This window comes from Sarcophilus harrisii, chromosome 2 (genome assembly GCF_902635505.1).
Source record: "Sarcophilus harrisii chromosome 2, mSarHar1.11, whole genome shotgun sequence".
NCBI lineage: Eukaryota > Metazoa > Chordata > Mammalia > Dasyuromorphia > Dasyuridae > Sarcophilus > Sarcophilus harrisii.
This window is the reverse complement of record NC_045427.1, coordinates 522052634-522072356: the sequence shown is the minus strand read 5'-3', so window position 1 is coordinate 522072356 and position 19723 is coordinate 522052634. Positions and strand designations below refer to the sequence as shown.

At 38.6% G+C, this 19723-nt stretch overlaps 1 protein-coding gene across 2 annotated transcripts in view; it reads right to left on the bottom strand.

The window, feature by feature from the left end:
* DAPK2 (death associated protein kinase 2) overlaps positions 1–19723 on the bottom strand; it is a 172610-nt gene that overhangs the window by 74936 nt on the left and 77951 nt on the right. For both annotated transcript variants that reach the window (XM_031955412.1, XM_031955411.1), the window contains exon 3: positions 7115–7336. In XM_031955412.1, the coding sequence (XP_031811272.1) occupies positions 7115–7336 (222 nt within the window). The remainder of the gene's footprint in view (positions 1–7114; positions 7337–19723) is intronic.

Here is a 19723-nt window from a genome sequence, read left to right as displayed (position 1 = left end):
ACATTTAGAAATATAGAGAAAATATAGAAAATAAAGGCAATAACATAAATAAAAATTATCTCAAACAGAAAGTAACTCCAAGTAACAAAAAAAAAAATCAATGAAGGTCTTGGAAATATTGTGTGTGTGTGTGTGTGTGTGTGTGTGTGTGTGTGTTTGTATGTATACAGTTATCCCTTCCACATCATGGGGTAGGTACAGCATCCCTGCAATCTGGAAGAGACACATAAAATTTTTTGGCTCTTCCTTTATACCAGAGAAGATGGAAATTTTTCTTTCTTTTTTTTTTTTTTTGGAATGTTTACAATACCTTATCAAAAATTTTGCATTAATTATTTGGTCATAGGCTGCATATTATCTACTGCTCTTCATTTGTCATATACAATTTTCACAATTCCTCCCTCCCCCCCAGCTTCCATTTAATTTCTTCTACCAACCTGTGATATATTGAAATCACCATAGAAAAGGTTGCAGTGTGGAAGGGGTAACTGTCTATAAATAGATATGTTTATATCTCCACCTATTTATACACCTATTCCTAGCTACACATTTATATCTATCTATTTATCTATCTGTTCTTTCAGGTGAGAGATATAGAAGCCTATAGACCAGAATGTTATATACATTGTCAGATATGGTCTCTGTATCACATGGTTTTCTTTTTCTTTTCTTTTTTTTATCCATATGGGATTTCAAAATGATTGGGATGTCAAGATCAAAGTCATGATTAAAACTTTATTTTAAACAAGGGTCATAGGATGATTTCTATACATTTTGATGTTAAATGATTCATCAAATCAAATGCAAAATAATATGCAGTATTCTGTTGTGTATATGGAAATGCTCTCTTAATTCTTCAAGTTTAGAATAAAACTATTTTAATTAAACAAAAAAATAACAGATCAATAGCATCATCATCCTATTCTTTTCCATTTTGTATTTTTTAATTTTGCTATGAACTGTCATGCCTCCTAGAACCTTGACCTCAGTGCATAATTCATGCAGTATTGAGTGTGTATACTAAGGGAGTACTATCAATTATTTGACTTTACTTTGAATTACTATTTTAGAATCACTGATCTCAGCAGTATTCCTAATGGGCTTATATCCCACAGAGATTTTAAAGGAGGTAAAGGGACCCACATGAGAAAATATGTTTGTGGCAGCTCTTTTTGTAGTGGCAAGAAACTGCAAACTGAGTGATGCCCATCAGGTGGAGAATGGCTGAATAAATTGTGGTATATGAATAATATGGAATATTATTGTTCTGTAAGAAATGACCAACAGGATGATTTCAGAGAGGCCTGGAGAGACCTACATGATCTGACGCTGAGTGAAATGAGCAGAACCAGGAGATCACTGTACACGGCAATAACAAGATTATACAATGATTAATTCTGATTCTCTGTTCAACAATGAAATGATTCAAACCAGTTCCAACTGTCTAATAATGAAGAGAGTCATCTACACCCAGAGAGAGACTGTGGGAACTGAATGTGGTTCACAACATAGCATTTCATTTTCTCTTGTTGTTTGCTTGCATTTTATTTTCTCTATCATTTTTTTCTGGTTTGATTTGGTTTTTCTTGTGCAGCAAGATTATTGTATAAATATGTATACATATATTGGATTGAACATAAATTTGTGCCATGTTTAACATATATTGGACTACTTGCATTTAGGGGAGGGAATGATGGAAGGGAGGAAGGTCTTGCAAGGGTTAATGTTGAAGAATTATCCATGTATGTTTGGAAAATAACAAGTTTTAATTTAAAAAAAAAGAATTACATATCTTTGTACCATCAGAAACCTGCAGAGGTATCCCCTTGTCTTCACAGTACCCCAATTTCATTCTGCAGATTAGCCTGAATCCACAAAACAAAGTGAGGATTCAATCATAGACACATTTCTGAAGAGCACCATTACCACAGTAGCCAGGACTGAGCACTACAGTAAGCCCGGACTGGTTGAAAGAACTTGGGATGTTCCACTTAGAGAAGAAACTTGGAGGGGAGGGTTTTAATAGTTTTATTTAAGTATCTGACTCCTGTGGAAGACAGCTTAGATTTGCTTTGCTTGGTATGCCCTGCTCCAAAAAAAAAAAAAAAATCCAAAGCAAGGGATGGAAATGGAAAAGAGGCACATTTTGGCTTTAAAAAAGGAAAGAAACTTCTTTAGAAGCAAACCTGTCCAAAGCTAGCATGGGGAACTTTGCAGAGTAGTGAGCAATCTGGGATTGGATAGCTTCAGGTGAAGCCTGGAAGACCACTTCTTAATAAGGACACTGAGGGCTAGATTTCCAGTTCATTTGGATCAGGCCACCTGTAATGTCTCTCTCAAGCAGTTATTTTTGAGCCAAAGGCAAATTAACTTTCTGTAATTAACTGAAAACACTGTACTCAGGAGACCCAGGATTACAGATCTATTTATTAGGCTCAGGAAAAAAAAATCACATCATTAGACTTAAAAACCTGAACAGTTCAGTCGCTGTTACTTGAGCTATCCCACCAGACTCCAAATCTGACTCGGCTCCCCAGTTTTCCTTTCAGTCAGGGCTCCCAGAGGAATGGGGCTATGAGAACATCCCTTCCTACACATCGACCCAAGTACGACTGCTTCTGCTTCAATTCTGTTTCCTTGGTCCACAAAATCATTGATCCAGATTATCGCAGCCGACACACGGCTCTCCCTCCAATAATTTCTGCCCTTAGGGTTACTCCCTTTACTATTCTTTCGCACCTTGATATGTACAGTTTCTTGATCTCTCTTGCTTTTGTACGCATTGGCAGGTTAAATAACATTTCTGAACTTCAGCTTCCTGTTAATGAAATAGGCTCACTTCACAGCCGAGTTACTGTATGGATAATGGTTTTCATTCTTTTAAATGCTACAAACATTTAAGACCCTTTGTTCTTGTATCCCTATCCCCCTTATTTGTATTCCCAGCCTCCAGCACTGTGCTTGGTACACAATATGCACTTAATAACTACTGGTTGGTTGATTGATTTCAGTTATTCTTATTATTATTTCTGCTTACTACTGTCTTGAGCTGTTATTTAACTTTTTTTACTGATAAATTTTCATGCATGTAATTTGTTTTCCTTACCAGATTGGAAGTTCTTAAAGAATAGGGGATCTAGCTATACTTTTGTATGTATGTATTTGCACAGTGTATTTCATGTGAAGCAATGTCTTACATGCAATAGCTACTAAATAAATGAACCGAGGAATTGAGCAAACTTTAAAAAGTTCATTTCCATAAGTATAAAATGGAGATGAGAGTGAGGATGACTAGATTAGAGGATATCTAAGATCCCCTCCATCCCTAAAATCACAGAAAGTGATTGTGTTCAATAATCAATAATCAATAAGTATTGAATTCAAACTAGCCTCAAGATACTTCCTGTAAACTGTGGCTGAGAGAAGGTTTTAATCTTTTATAATGACAGCATCTAACTCACAGCATTGATGGTAAGGATCAAATGAAAATAAAGCAATTTGCAAACTTTAAGATATTATGTAAGTACTAGATATCATTATTATTATTATCATCTAAAAATCTATATGTTTTTTAAATTTTTGACCTACCTAGATTCTACTTCTGAGGGAAGTAATCCTAATAAATGACAGCATTAGGATCAGTGGACTTGGCCCATAGCTCTAGTCAGCAGAAGGAACAGAGAGATAAGCAAACTAGAGAATGTTTGAATGATTTTTCCAATTTCCCAAGCACATGGTGATCATTCCATAGGGCAATGGGATCTAGTCTAGGCCAAGCAGGAAAAAAAAAGACTTTCAAAGGTCCTGCTCTCAAAGAGCCTTCTGATCAAAGAAGCAAGAGACACAGGAATAAATGTAGGTACAAGTCATGACAATTGCATGTCTCCCCATTCAAAAGCTGGCCCATATGGAGACTCATTTCTGCCTTCCTTCCTCCCTTCCATCCTTAATGACCACAGTTCAAAGTGATCTCATCCTTTCCTGAATTTTTACAGGATTTATACTCTATGCTTCACAATCTGCCCTTTAACTGTTAATAATTTGCATTCTCTAATGGTTCCTTTTCTATGGCTTTGGCACTGAGATGGGCACAGAGGAAATCATCCATATGGAGAGGGAGGAGCCTAAACAGCTCTTACAGGTTTGCAAGGCTTTTCCCAATCTGCCTTAATTCTAATGACTTCCCTCTGTTAATTATCTCCAATTTAACCCATTAATATCTTGGCACAGAGCTGACTAGACATTGTCTCCTGCCTTTAGGTTGTGAGCTTCTTATGATCAAAGGCAGGTTTTGGAGTTAGTTTTGCCTTTTTTTGTATCTCTAGCTCTTAGCAAAGTACTCATCATATATTAAGTACTTAATAAATGCTTGCTTTACTGTCAAAATAATTTACATTTAATCCTCCCAAGAGTCCCCTGAAGTGGGTGCTGTTATTATGCCCATTTTACAGGTAAAAAAAAAAAACTGAGACTGAGAATGGGTTAAGTTACTTTCCTAGAATCATTCAGTTATTATGTAGAAGAGTAATTCAGGTCTCTCTGACTCCAAATCATTATCTATTGAGACACTTAGCTGCTCCTACAGCAGTTAGCATACTAAGTTAGGTCTCTGACAACTAATTTTAGTACTTTTTAGTTGGCTAATTAAATTAACTATATTTTAATTCTGTAATTAAACTAATTTTAGTTGGTTCTGTTTTCATTATTGTTTTAAAGAGCACAATGGATAGAGCACAGGGCCTGGAGTCAGGAAAACCTGAGTTCATATTTAATGGTCTGTGGCAAGTCACTTAGCTCTGTTTGCCTTTGTTTCCTCATCTGTAAAATGAGCTGTAGAAGGAAATGACAAACTGCTCTAATGAGCCAAATAGGGTCACCATGAGTCAGGTACGAGTCAACAACAAATGATCTCTAATAACAGAAGCTTGCATAGCACTTTAGACTTTCTCATATGTGACTTTCTCATATATAATTCAACATAAACTCCCAAACAATTCTATCATGTAGATTGTACAAGTATTATCTCATTTTATAGGGGAGGAAATTAAAGTTCAAGCCAATTAAGGAATTAGGCAAAGATACTCAGCTAGTAAATGCTAAATCAAGGATATAGATTTTCTCCCAAATTCAGTGGGGAGAAATTTTTCCCCTTAAACTATGCTGTTTTTAATATACATATACATACATACATACATATATAGACACATCTATATATGTACATATCTACAATATACATATATATGCACATATATGTTATATATGTGTGTACACACATGTATATGTATATTATTAGGGGGTTAGAAGACAGCTTTAATAGTGAATGCTTTTTCCCCTAACCACAAAAAGAGAGCCTTCTATGATAGTTTTCTTTTTCTCCTCCTTAACTTCTTCCTTCCTCTTTCCCATTTCCACCCCCACCTCACATTCTCCCTTTGCTATATTTTGCTTCCAGGCCAACAACCATTTCCACTGAAAGGTTCTGGGTTTTTTCCCTTCAGGTTCCTTGGCCGAGACTTAGACCAAGTGAGACCTCTGTGACCTCCCTGTCTCTTCTGATAGAGACTCTCTGTCCTGGACAGCTCCCCTCCCCTCCCTCCTCCTCACTCACTTTGTGTCTCTGAGTGCCAGACCAGCGTGATGGATTGCAAAGGGAAGCCGCTGGCCGCTGACCTCATCTCCCTCCCTCTGCCAAACTTTCCCAGCCCCATGCAGCTGATGTTTCCTGTGTCCAAGAGGCCTTTCCTGATTTCTCCAGGTGTTAGCGCTCCCCTAGACAGTCTGGTGTGTTTATTTTATCAATTCATCACCAAGCATTTATTAAGTACCCACTATGTCCCAGGCACTAGGATAGAAGTATAAGGAATGAAACAACCCTGATCTCAAGGAGCTTCCCTGCGAGCAGGGGACACAACAGATACACATTATATACAGAATTAATGTAAAAAAATAAATACAAGGGACGATCAAATCTGATGGATATGGCTCTTTTCAACAATGGGGTAATTTAGGCCAGTTCCAATGGACTTGTGATGAAGAGAGCCATCTGCACTCAGAGAGAGGACCGTGGGGACTGAGTGTGGATCACAGCATAGTATTTTCACTTCTTTTGTTGTTGTTTGCTTGCATTTTGTTTTATTTCTCATTATTTTTCCTTTTTGATCTGATTTTTCTTGTGCAGCATGATAATTGTGGAAATACGTATAGATGAATTGCACATGTTTAACATATAATAATAATTACTTGCTGTTGAGGGGAGAGGGAAAGAAGGGAGAAAAATTTGAAACACAAGGTTTTGCAAGGATATATGTTGAAAACTATCTCTGTATGTGTTTTAAAAATAAAAAGCTACTATTAAAAAATAAAATAAATACAAGATAGTTAAATGCAGGCAGCTAGATGAAGCAAGTGGATAGAGATCTGAGCCTGGAAGAGAAAGACTCTTCTTCCTGAGTTCAAATCTGACCTCAGATACTTCCTACATGTGTTATTCTAGGCAAGTCACTTAACCCTGTTTGCCTCAGTTTCCTCATCTTTAAAATGGGCTGGAGGAGGAAATGGTAACCCACTCCAATATCTTTGCCAAGAAAATCCCCAATAGTGTCCCAGAGTCATACATGACTGAAATAACTAAACAACAACTTAAATTCAGTCTGAGAGGGAGGGCCCTAGAAATTGAAAGGATCAGAATTGGTCTGATATAGAGAGTCTTAAAGGAAGAGCAGTGTTTTATGAGGCAGAAGTCAGGAGGAGAGCATTCTGGCACAGTACATGATCCATAAAAAGATACAGAATTGAGAGATGAAGTGTCATGTGTAAGGAATAGGAAGAAGATAATTAAAAATAAAAACAGCTAATATTTATATGTACCAGGTATTATGCTAAGCGCTTGACAATTATTATCCCATTTAAACCTTACAAGAACTCAGGGAGGGGGTGTTGCTGCTATTATTATGCCCCTATGTAGTTGAGGAAACCAAGGCAGATAGTGATGAAGTCTCTCGCCAGGCTTCTAGTTGAATAGTGTCTGAGACAGAATTTGAACTCAGCTCTTCCTGACTCGGGGCCCGGTGTTCCGCTAGTCGGCATATATAGAAAAGGAGAAGCTTCTACTCACAGCTCAAGGATGAGGACCACATCTGTTCGGTTCTCATAGACATCGTGGAGTTTTATGACATTGGGATGCAGGATCTGCTGCAGAATGTGCACCTCCCTCTCAATTTCCTCCCGCTGCACCCCTCGACGGCTCGCCCGGCTCTGCCTTTTCTTGATGAATTTGGCAGCATACTCAGCCCCAGTGCTCTTCTCCCGGCATTTCTTCACTATGGCAAACTGGCCACTGCAGAAACACAAATCCATACCAGAATGCTGATGTATTGTGGACTGCAACAGTAATAACAATAAAAATAATCAACACGGTCAAAACCAGATTTTCTAAATCACTTGAATAATGGAAAAGAAGTCATTGTTCCAGCTTGGATCCCAACAATACCTTTATTATCATTAATATGCTTTCATGAGGGAATTTTAATTAGGGAACTGTGACATAGGAAAGGGCATTTATTCCATTTATTCTTGGTAAAAATAAATAAATAAATAAATAAAGCTGAGGCTCTGAGAAGGTAAGGACACATAATGAGTTGGTTAATAGCTGAACCAAGGCTGGGTCCTGGACTTTGGATAGCTAAATCAAGCTATCTCCAGACCAGAACAAAGGGAGAAGTTGGCAAACCTAGTAATTATTGTAATAGAAGAATCAATTCAAAGTCGAAAGGGGCCAGAAAAAAGTCACTTAGTATTTGACAGATGAGGGAATAGGCCAAAAAAGCCAAAGTGATTTATGAAGGTAAAGAGAGATTTCAAGTCAGGTCATAAATTGTGGGATTTTGGTGGAACATCAGATCTTAAAGGTTATGATGATGTATGATGAAAAGGAGAAGAGGATCATGTTTTGTAAAACATTGTTCTGCATTGGCTAGACATCCATAGTAAGTAATAGGAAAGAAAATTACTGATGCTGAGAGCCCTGGGCTTCATACAGGTCTGCCTGCTAATCTCAGAAATATCTTCCCATTTGTTCTCTGGGATATGGCTACCCCAGGAGAAGAGAGGCATCTGGGAAGACTTTGCCATTATCATTCCCTCATTCATATTCTCTCTGGCTCTGTCTGTCTCTGTCTCTCTCTCTGTCTGTGTGTGTGTGTGTCTGTTTCTCTCTATGTTATCTTTCTTTCTCTGTTTCTCTGTCTCTCTCCCTTTTTCTGTCTGCCAGTCGCTCTAATCACCTTTATCTATTAAATAAGCAGACTGGACCAGATGATCTCTGAGCACCTGAGTTCCATGGTTCTGTATAACCGGTCCCCCGGGCCTTTTGTCCCAGTTCATTTAGGAATCACAGAATGACTGCTGCAATCCGGAGAGGAGGAAACTGACTCTAACTTCGGGAAGTCGCTCCAGACTAAGACAGCTCCAATCCAGAGGAAACCATAAAAACATCCCAGGGTCAAGTATCACACACAGGAACTAAAATCAAGCAACACATTTTTACTGTCCTCCTTTTCTGGTCCAGCGTAGCGCTAGGTATAGAAGCAGGGAGATTCTGCCCTTGGAGTCAAAAAATCTTACCTCAGGCACTCACTAAACTGTGCCAAAGGGGCAAGTCACTGAACCTCCATGAGCCTCAGTTTCCTTATCTGTAAAATGGGGATAGTAATAAGTAACTATCTCCTGCATTATTATGAGATTCAAATGATGTAATATTTGTAATGGACTTATCCTGGTGTCTAGCACATGGTAGGGCTATTAGTATTATTATCATTCTTCTTCTTACCATTATTACATAAAGAGACAATTAGTTGGCACAGGGAATAAAATGTTAGGTCTGGAGTCAGGAAGACCCGAGTTCAAATTCAGCCCCAGATCATCCCTATCTGTGTGATCCTGAGCAAGTCACCTAACCATCTAACCTGTCTCAGTTTTCTCACGAGCTCACAGGCTCACAAGCTGAAGCCAACTGAGCAATGTTATTATTATTAAAAGCCAAAGGCATAAATTCAAAATTGGAAAAACCAAGTAAAAATACATGAAAAGAGACAATACTGATGATGTCATGAAACAGTAAGAGATGGAAGGCCTCTGAATAAGGATTACAGAAATTTAGAGAAAAGGAGAGATTCCTGAGGGCAGTAGGAAGCTAAAAAGATTAGAGTATAAGAATAATATTTAAACCCTACATTAACCCTATCACGATTCCTTGGCCCAATGATGGCTTCAAATCATCCACTGTACCATGATGAATATGTCTTTAATCTATATTGGATTGCTTGCTGTCTTGGGGAAGGATGTGGGGAGAGAAGGAGAAGAATTTAGAACACAAGGTTTTACAGAGATAAATGCTGAAAATGATCTTTGCATGTATCTGGTCCTCCTGACTCCAGGGCCTGTGCTCTATCCACTGTACCATCTAGCTGCCCTTTTGCACGTATTTGGAATAAAAAACATTATTTAAAAAATCATCTGCTGTAGGATCTCTCAGACCACAACAAAGCTGACCCATTTAGCACTGAGATGAACATCCCACTGCCTCATCTAGCCATCTCCAGATGCCTGAATCCCAGCATCCCTTCAAAGACTTTTAGGGCATTATTTATCTTTATTATATTATTATACCCTTGGCATTATTTATCTCTGTATCTCTTCTAGTGACTAACACAGGCTTCTGCTCTAGGATGGAGTTTTAATAAATGTCAGGTGAAATGAATTAAATTGAATTACTTAAAAATGCTTCCTGGCCCGTTTGGTCAAACTAAGCCTCGTTCATCATGTCCTAAGCATCCCTTCCAATTTTTTATGTTGCCAAAATTGTGTATGCTGATGTTGCAAAAAAATCAGGATAACCTTACTCCTCCCTCTCCTCACTTGCTAATAAACATTTAAATAATGCTTTACACTTTTCACAAATCTCTTTTTTGATCCTCACAATCATCCTGTGAGGCAGGTGCGGTTGACAGATGAGAAAAGTGAGACTGAGGCAGGAACCTGGTCCAATTCCCCTATTAACCCCATGCTCTGTCCTTTCCATCCCTATTCCACAGCTCTGCAAATCTAAACCAAGGTCAGGGGAAGACAGTTTTCTGAAAACAGAATCTCCACCCACAAAGAGTTCAGGTCACCTTGATCCATGTTTCTCCTTGTCCGTGTTAAAGGGGAGTGGTGACGTCCCTCTGACGCTGAACCTTTTAAAATTCCCCTTTATGCTTCCAGAAGAGAATGGACGTAGTTTGCACTGGCTGGCAGATTTTCTTGTTGCAGAGCAGCAGTTAAATGTGAGAGGTTAATGCTGGTCAGGCTGGCGGCTTCCTATCACACCGAGAGGGAAGTATTTTAAGGACAGATGACTAAGAGAATACCAGACAGACCTGAGACTTATTTGACATTCTCCTTCTGATGGGAGAGGCTTTCTGGAGCAGGAGTCTCACTAGACCCATCCCTAGCATGGACCTCAGTCCAGAACACCTCCTTTTTGGTACTGGTTCTCAGTTAGATTCACTGTGACTAGGGAATCACTGAAGCCTGGAGGGCTGCAATAATCCACGCTCGGGCTCATTCCAACTGATACTGATGCCCTAGGCGAGAACTTGGAAATCATCCCAAATTCTACTTCCTTTAAAAGCCTGTATCAGGTCTCACACCTCGCACTTAGATGGGACTTTGAGATTTATTGTTGTTGTTCATGTCTGACTCTTTGTGATCCTATTTTTGGGAGTTTTCTTGGCAAAGATATTGGAATGGTTTGCTATGTCCTTCTTCGGCTTATTTTGCAGGTGAGGAAACTGAGGCAGGTAGGGTTAAGGGATTTGCTCAGGGTCATCCAGCTGAATCCAGATCGAACTCATGAAGAGTTCTCTATCTGCTGTGTCACTGTGTCATCTAGCTGCCCATTTTGAGGTTTACCAATTGTTTTTTCTTCTACAAGAATCCCCATAGTAAAAGTATTAATGTTCCCAGTTTACAGATGAAGAAACTAAGGTTTAGAGAGATTGCAGAGTCCAAATCCATCACTTTTTCACTCTATCAGGTGACACTTATGAGGAATTCCCTTTATTTAGTTCTGTTTCCTTATTTATTTATTTGTTTGTTTGTTTGTTTGTTTGCTGAGTTAATTGGGGTTAAGTGACTTGTCAGGGTCACACAGCTAGGAAGTGTGAAGTGTCTGAGGCCAGATCTGAACTCAGGTCCTCCTGACTTAGGGCTGGTGCTCTATCCACTGTACCAACTAGCTACCCCTCTCTAGTTTAATAAACTTTTTGAGGACAGGCTCACTGCCTTAGGTTTATCTTTATTTTCTAACAAAGTCTTTTGTTAAGGGCTTCTTTTAAGTCTCTGTTAAAGTCCTATTTTCTACAAATTGACCTTTCTCAGTCCTCCTTAATTTTCTTGCCCTTCCTCTGAGATTATCTCAATTTATCCTGTAAATATCTTCTTTGTACATAGCACTTTCTGGGTACTTTAACCCACCTTGCCTCAGTTTCCTCATCTGTAAAACAAGCAAGGAAATGGCAAACTACTCCAGTATCTTTGGGAAGAAACCTCCATGATCACAAGCCAGCTTATAGCAGAACTGAAAGAGTACCAGAATTAGGGTCAAGGAAATCCAAGTTCAAATCCAGTCTCAAGATATTTACTGATTGTGTGTTCCTAGGCAAGTCACTTCACTTTCTCTGCCTCAGTTTCCTCATCTGTAAAATGAGCTGGAGAAGGAAATGGCAAACCACTCCGTTATCTTTGCCAAGAAAATCCCAAATAGGGTCACAAAGAGTTAGACACGGCTGAACAACAACATAGGTATTTGCAAGCCATTGCCTCTATTTCCCCCTTTCTTTGCATCCCCAGGCTGCTTAGCACAGTGAATGGCACATAGGGTATAAAAATTCAAGTTGAATGCTAAAAGCGGCAGGGATCACAGTGTGGGGTCTGCACCATGGACTTAAGATCCCAAATCCAGACACACAGAGAAGCTGGCCTTCTCTCCAGCTACCAAAGAGTTCTTTAGGTCTTTCAATACAAGGATTGGGTAAAAGAGATAAATCAAGAAAAGAGCTCCTTAAGATAAGTGGAGTCACAAATAGAACCAACCAAAGCCCAAAACTCCCTGAAATTTGTTAGAGACCCAGTAACTAGAAGATGATGGAATAGCCTAGGGGACAAATGGATTAATAAGATGGTACAAGGGATAGAAAACCTAATCTAAAGTCAGGGAGACTCATCTTCCTGAGTTCAAATCCAGCCTCAGATACTTACTTTGTGTGAGCCTGGGCAAGTCACTTAACTCTGCCTGCCTCAGTTTCCTCATCTATTAAATGAACTGGAGAGGAAATAACAAACAAAACTCCAAACAGGGTCACAAAGGGAACATGGCTGAACAAAGAAATAAGCTGTAGAAACTACTGAAGCCCAAGGATCATCCCCATTTGGAAAGCTTTCTCAGGTCTCTTTCTGAGAAGGCTAGTAGGTCAATAAATATGTATTAAGTATTTGTTATGTGTAATACACTGTGATAAGGACTAATATCAAGGGAAGCAGCTTGGGGCAGTGGAAAGAGCACTAGGCTTAGGAATCAGGAGGAGCCAAATTCAAATTCTGCCTCAAGACATTTCCTAACTAATATTCAACTCTTGAAAAGTCCATTAATCTCTATCTACCAGCATCAATTTCCTCATCAGTAAAATGGGGATTATGCTATCACCTACTTCATAAAGCTATAGCCAAATTTCAATGAGATAGTGCACGTGAAGCATTTTGTAAATCCTTAAAGTGTCATCTCAATGTTAGCTATTATTATGTTATTATGTTAGCTATTATTATTATTATGAGGTAACAAGATAAACAAGACCTGGTTCCTTTCCAGAAGAAGCAAATGATCTAAGAAAGCAGATGAAACACAGGAGAAAAAACATAATCCAAGTAAGAATAGACAAGTACAAACAGCCAGGATTTGGAGGAAAAGGTAGTAATCCTATCTTTGCTACTTATAAGCTGTGTGGCCTTTGGCAACTACTAACCTCTCTGGGCCAGTTTCCTCATCTGCAAAATGAGCCAGTGGGATGAGTTTGTCTCAGAGGCTCTTTCCAGCTCTGGAGATTATCTGAGAGCAAGTTATTTTCTTAGCCAGGTCCCAGTTTGTTCTGAGAAATTAAACTAATCCTATGCCTGTTTTTAATTGCTTCTTCCCAAGAATGCAGGATTGAGTGAGAGTCTCATTTAGGAGAAAAGAGAAAACAATTGGAAGTCTGATTATTCCTAGAGAAAACTTCCAGATTGCAATCAGATTCTAATAGCTGAGAGAGGCAATTAAATTATCAGGAGCAGCAGCAGTTTTCCCGGGCAAACTATCTCCATGAAAATGTCACCCTAACTCAGTCCAACTTTCAAGTAAGTAAAAAATCATGGGATTTTCTTGCCAAGGATACTGAAGTGCTTTGCCATTTCTTTCTCCAGCTCATTTTACAGATGAGGAAATTGAGGCAGCGTTAAGTGACTTGCCCAGGATCACAAAGTATCTGAGGTTAGATTTGAATTCATGCCATCTCGACTCCAGATCTAGCTGCTTCCAAAGTTCCTTTCAAAGATCAACTGAAGGGGCAGCTAGGTGGTACAGTGGATAGAGCATCAGCCCTGAAGTCAGGAGGAGCTGAGGTTCAAATCTGACCTCAGATACTTAACACTTCCTAGCTGTGTGACCCTGGGCAAGTCACTTAACCCCAACCGCCTCAGGGAAAAAAAAGAAGAAGATCAACTGAGACATCTTCCACTATTTTCTGACCTCCCTAGAGTCCCCCCAACCTGATCCCATAGCCACAAATTTATTATATATATATATATATTTCTACATAGATAGAGTTGAGTGATTCCACCTACAAGTGATTATGCTACAAATCTTTGTACCTTTAAAAATTAAACAACTTTTCTTTCTTTGAATGAAGAATTTCTTTCTTTGCCTAGAAATATTTAGTGAAGAGCATTTATAGGCCTTTGGGCTCATTTTAAAAATGGGTACTTAAAGGGTTAATAATTGATGCATCAGCCATGTAGCAAAGTGATCCTCACTTTACAAGAAAAGGAAATTTGTACCGAAAAACATCCTTTGATTTGGCAGTGATCACATAGCTAGGAAGTATGAAATGCGGGATTCAAATTCAGATCATTCCCAAGGCAGGAGCTTTCTAAATCAGTTTTTCCGCTCTAACCTTTGGAAACTTTAATCCTATCACTGTCCTCTAGGAAGCGTCATTGAGCCTGTTATCCACATTCCTCATTTTCCAAGGCTGCATGGTAGTGTAGAAAGTCATTTGGCTTGGGAGTTAGTGTCCGATCCTCAGTTCTGCCACAAACTGGCTGGTGACTTCTGCAGTCACCTTTTTTGTGCCTCTGTCTCTTCATCTGTATTACCCCCAGATTGCAACACGCGCTCACCTATCAGAAATGCCCAAATCTAAACTGTCGGACAAAGGTGAGGCTAGGTGAGGTGACATTTCCAATGTTGGGAACTCTCTTCCAAACAGTGCATTTAAGAAGCCTTGTAGGAAAGAATAGTTAGTGTTACAGTTAATCCCCCCAAACACTGAAATTACATACTGAACCACAGCTTATAACAACACATTCTCACAGAATTATGTAATTAATACACACCCCTTCTTAAGCAGAGGCCTCTGTCTGATTCACTACCTCAACAAGAGTAGGAAAAATCTCATCTCGTCCCCAGGCACTTGCTGCCAAGTTTCTGCAGGCACCAGAAGATAAATCCTGGCTTGGGGAACAAATTCTAAGCAGGATACCCTCCCACTTACTCATCTCAGCCATGCCCTTCAAGGTTCTTTTTTTTTTTTTTCATGCTAAAGTCAGGACTTGCTTCATAGAGTACTGTATCGATCGAGGAAAGAGTTGGTAGAAAGATGGAGAATAATAGAATTCAGAACTGAAAGGAACCTGAGAGTGCCTCAAGTCCCCATTTTATCAATGAGGAAACTAAAATTCATGTATGTTAAATGATTTGGACAAGGTCACTCATGTATTAAGTACCAGAACCAGAGTCTGAACTTGGGACCTCCGACTCCAAATTCAGTTCTATTTCTGAAGTTCTAGCCTCCATTCTGCTCCTTGTATTAGGCATTCCATCTAAGTTCTCCAACTTTCAGTTTTCTGACAAAGAGAAATTTTAAAACTCCACACACTATATCACACAAAGGTATTGAAGGTAGAATGAGACATGGGAAAAGCATTTGCAAAGTCTAAAGCATGAAAAATAGAAGTCATTATTAACATCTATTAGACAATACCCCAAGGACTTCCCCCTATCCTGTGGAGATTTCCCCTGCATGGCAGTAAGGTAAGATAATTCTAGGTTGCAAATGAGCACCTGGTTGTGCCGGGGCAGAAGTAGTTGTTCATTCCATCCCGTGGCACAGGCTGCCCTGCTCAGACCCTAGAGGTGAAACGATGACCCGGCCCTGGGACTGTCCCTCCTTTCCAGGTAACAGGACGGGCACTAATGATGGGTGAAGGCACCTCGAGGAGAACATTGGAGATCAGAGCATTCTTCTTTGAGATTCACCACAGCAGTTAGGTAGGCAGTGGACAGAGAGCCAGGAAGATCAAGCTCAAATCCAGTCTCAGACACTCCCTGGCTGGGTGACACTGGGAAAGGATTTCCTTCTGTTAGCCTCAGTTTACTCATTATTAAATGGCAAACCACTCTAGTCTCTGCCAAGAAAACTCCAAATAGAGCTGCAGAGTCACACATGACTAAAAATGACTAAACGACAACAAAGAGATTCATCCCCATCCCCTTCTACCTTGAGGCTACCACCCAGAACCAGAAACCTGGGAGAGCTGAGAAGATCCACTTGTTGTTATTGCTCGTCCTTTGTTCTCCAAGAGGGCCATGACATCAGGGAGGGGACGCGTGACAGGCAAGTGACTCAGATTTAAGTGAGGGAGGACGGGTAAGGTCACCCGCCTGACTTTCCCTCCAGACCATCTGGGTCCAGTGGCCAGATATAGATAAGGATGACTAGAGATGACCCTAGTATCAACCTTAGTTTATTAGAGGAGTTCTATCACTAACTACAAGGGATCATAGATCACAGACATGAAACTAGAAGGCAATCAGAGACTGGTTTATCCCATCTCCTCATTTTGCAGATGTGGAAATTGAGGCCCTCTGAGATCAGGGAGTTAAGTATCTGAGGCACAATTTGAATCCAGGTCCATCCATGTTTCCTTTCATTTTCTTTGCCTATTTCCCCCCGTGGATAGGTTTTCTTGTTATAAAACTGTAGTATATATATATATATATATATATATATATATATATATATATATATACACATACATATACATATATGTATGTATATATATGTATATATATATATGCTTCTTTCTAATGGACATTATAAATGTACTACCTGAATATATACAGCTTTGAAGAATTTTTAATGTAACCTACAATGCACTATTTCTTAGACTAGGGGTTCTTAACTTTTGTTGTATCATGGACTCTTCTAACAGTCTGGAGAAGCCTATGGAGCCCTTTCTAAGAATGCTAGCTTTTAAATTTTATTTTTTATTAATTTTCATCATTTTATTTTCCTAAATATATGTAAAAATAGCTTTCAACATTCATTTTTATAAGATTTATGTTCCAAATTTTTCTCCCTTCTCCTTTTCCAAGAGAGCAAACAATCTGATATTAGTTAAATATGTGCAATTCTTCTAAATATATTTCCATATAGGTCATGTTGTACAAAAAAAAAAATCAGACCAAAAGGGGAAAAAACAATGCAAAAGAAAAAATTAACAAACAAAAAGGTGAAAATACTAAGCTTCAATCCACATTCAGTCTTCTTAGTTCTCTCTCTGGATGTGGATGGCATTTTCCACTGCAAGTCTATTAGAATTATCTTGAATTATCACATTGTTGAGAAGATCCAAGTCCATTACAGTTATCATCACATAATCTCATTGTTACTATATACAATGTTCTCTTAGTTCTGCTCACTTCACTCAGCATCAGTTCATGTAAGTATTTGTAGGCTTTTCTGAAATCATCCTACTTATCATTTCTTACTGAAATAATATTCCATTATATTCATATACCATAACTTATTCAACCATTTCCCAACTGATGGGGATTCACTCAATTTCCAATTTCTTGACACTACAAAAAGGACTGCCACAAACATTTTTGCATGTGTGGATCCTTTTCCCCCTCTTTTTATGATTTCTTTGGAATATAGACCCAGTAGAGACACCACTAGATCAAAGGGTATGCTCACTTTTATAGCCCTAAGAATGCTATTTTTAAATGAGTAAAACTAAATATAAGGATACAAAAGAAATCAATTACATTGAATATAGTGATCAAAAAGTTTTTTAAGTTTATAAACCCTAGGGTAAGAATTCTTGTCTTAGAACCATCCAGAGCCATGAAGCATCACCATGTTAAATCCCTGTTTGATATTGATACTAGGGTTTTTTAGATGAAATTTGTCTACAAGTTGCAATAATACAGGCAGAAATGGAAGTGAGTCACTAAAAATGCCACATAAAACCTGTTTTCTAAAATCATTTAATTCACTCCATTACCTGACCAAGAATTCTCACCAGAATACCTCCAAAAACAATAACTGGAAAACAAGTTTACATAAGGAGACCACAAAGTCCCACCATTTACCATATGGTTTTGAAAACACCCAAATTGCATCTTTGTCTGGACTGTATTCTTTTCAGGTCACGAATGTATTTTTTGTGCCAGCTTTCTGATAGAATTGGAAATTAACTGGCTCCTCTAGGCTCTTAGCACTCTCTAAAGGGATAAAGAGGCACACTTCCCCTTACCTCCCTTTATAATAGCTCTTTTTGTGGTGACAAAAAAAAAAGGAAATTGCAGAATAATCTGTTAAGATTTATATGAAATGATACAAAGTGACAAGAGCAGAATCAGCAGATCATTGAACAGTTACAACAATATTTTAATGATGACCAGCTGTAGCTATTCTCAGCAATACAATGATCCAAGACGATTCTGTAGGACTTGTAATAAAAAATGTTATTCGTCTCTAGAGAAAGAACAGATAGAGTTTGAATATAGATCAAAGCATATTTTTAAAACTTTCTTAATTTGTCTTGTTTTCTTTGGGGGGGGAGGTCATAGTGGTCTGTGTTCTCTTTTGCAACATGGCTACTGTGGAAATGTTTTTCATGACTCTTCATATATAATCTCTATCCATTGTTTGTCTTCTCAAGAAGGGGGGAGAAAAGGGAAGGAGGGAAGGAATTTAGAACTCAAAAATTATTTTTAAAAATGAAAGTTAAAGTTGTTTTTACATATAATTGAGAAAAAATTATCTTAAAAAGAAAAATAAGTTTGTTAGGACTAACAGATTTAAAGGAAAAAAAGGATAGGAGATATTTCAGAAATACCAACAACCAAAAATGATAGGGATGAGGAAGAGAAAGGGGAAAGGGATCAAACTACTGTCCCCTTATAGCCTGTGAATGTTTAAAGGCAAATTACATAATTACATGCGTGCCAGTCTTTGATTTTTTTTTTTTTTTTTTTTTAGTGTTCAACTCATTCTGGTCCCCAATTCCTTTCAAGTCAACAAACATTTATTCAGTTCCTACTGTGTACAAGGTACTACAATAGATTCTGAGAAAGCAAAGACAAAGAAAAGAAATCAGTTCTCCTCTTAGGAATCTTATGTTCTACTCTGGACAGTTGCCCCAATAGGTCTTCCTTGCCTTCCATTAGGCCACTTCTCTTCACCTGGAAGTGCTGGTTGGCAACTTTTCTCCTAGTTCAGTTCCCCAGACTCAGTCCATCTCAGGTGCGTCTCCATCCCATCACTGGTGGCAGTCTCCCCAATTCCAGAAGCTCCCAGGGCTGGGACCAGTCTGCTATGAAATTTGAACCCACTTCCAATCACTAGTGTAACTAACAGAACCAAATGGAATAAACCTACATCTGGGCCAAGCACCATCCTGGTTTCAGGTTCTGATGAAAAAAATAACAGAGAAAGAACGTTACCTAGTTTTTCCAGGAGTTATCATCTTGTGCATGTTCGATCCCTGATTTACCTGATTTAATAAGTCAACCAACAAAGCCTTTATTTATTTATTAAGTACCTACTATGTGCTAGGCACTGGATTGGATGGAGATACAATGACAAAAATAAAATGATTCACAGCCTCAAAAGACTTTAGGGAAAAAAAATATGTTCAAATATAAGTAAATATCAAATGTATTCAAAATAGAGCAATAGGGTAGGGCAGTGGATTGAGTGCAGGACCTGAAGTCAGGAACACCTGAATTAAAATCTGGTCTCAAATACTTCCTAATTGTGTGACTGGGCAAGTCATTAGTCTCCATTTACCTCACTTCCTCTTCTGTAAAATGGGGATACCCTAGAGAAGGAAATAGCAAACCACTCCAATCTCTTTGCCAAGAAAACCCCATGGTCACATAGAGTCAAACACAACTGAACAACAACAAATTCAAAATTGAAATAACCAGTTAGAAAAAGCAGAGGTTTGAATGGGGTGATTGAGAAAGGCTCAAGCCTAGGCCTAAGTAAGCTTGAGAGTAGAATTGAGAGAGTATATGAAAATATACACAAGTCAATAAAAAGGTAATTTGGGAAGGGGAAGCATTAGCTGCTGGGGGAGA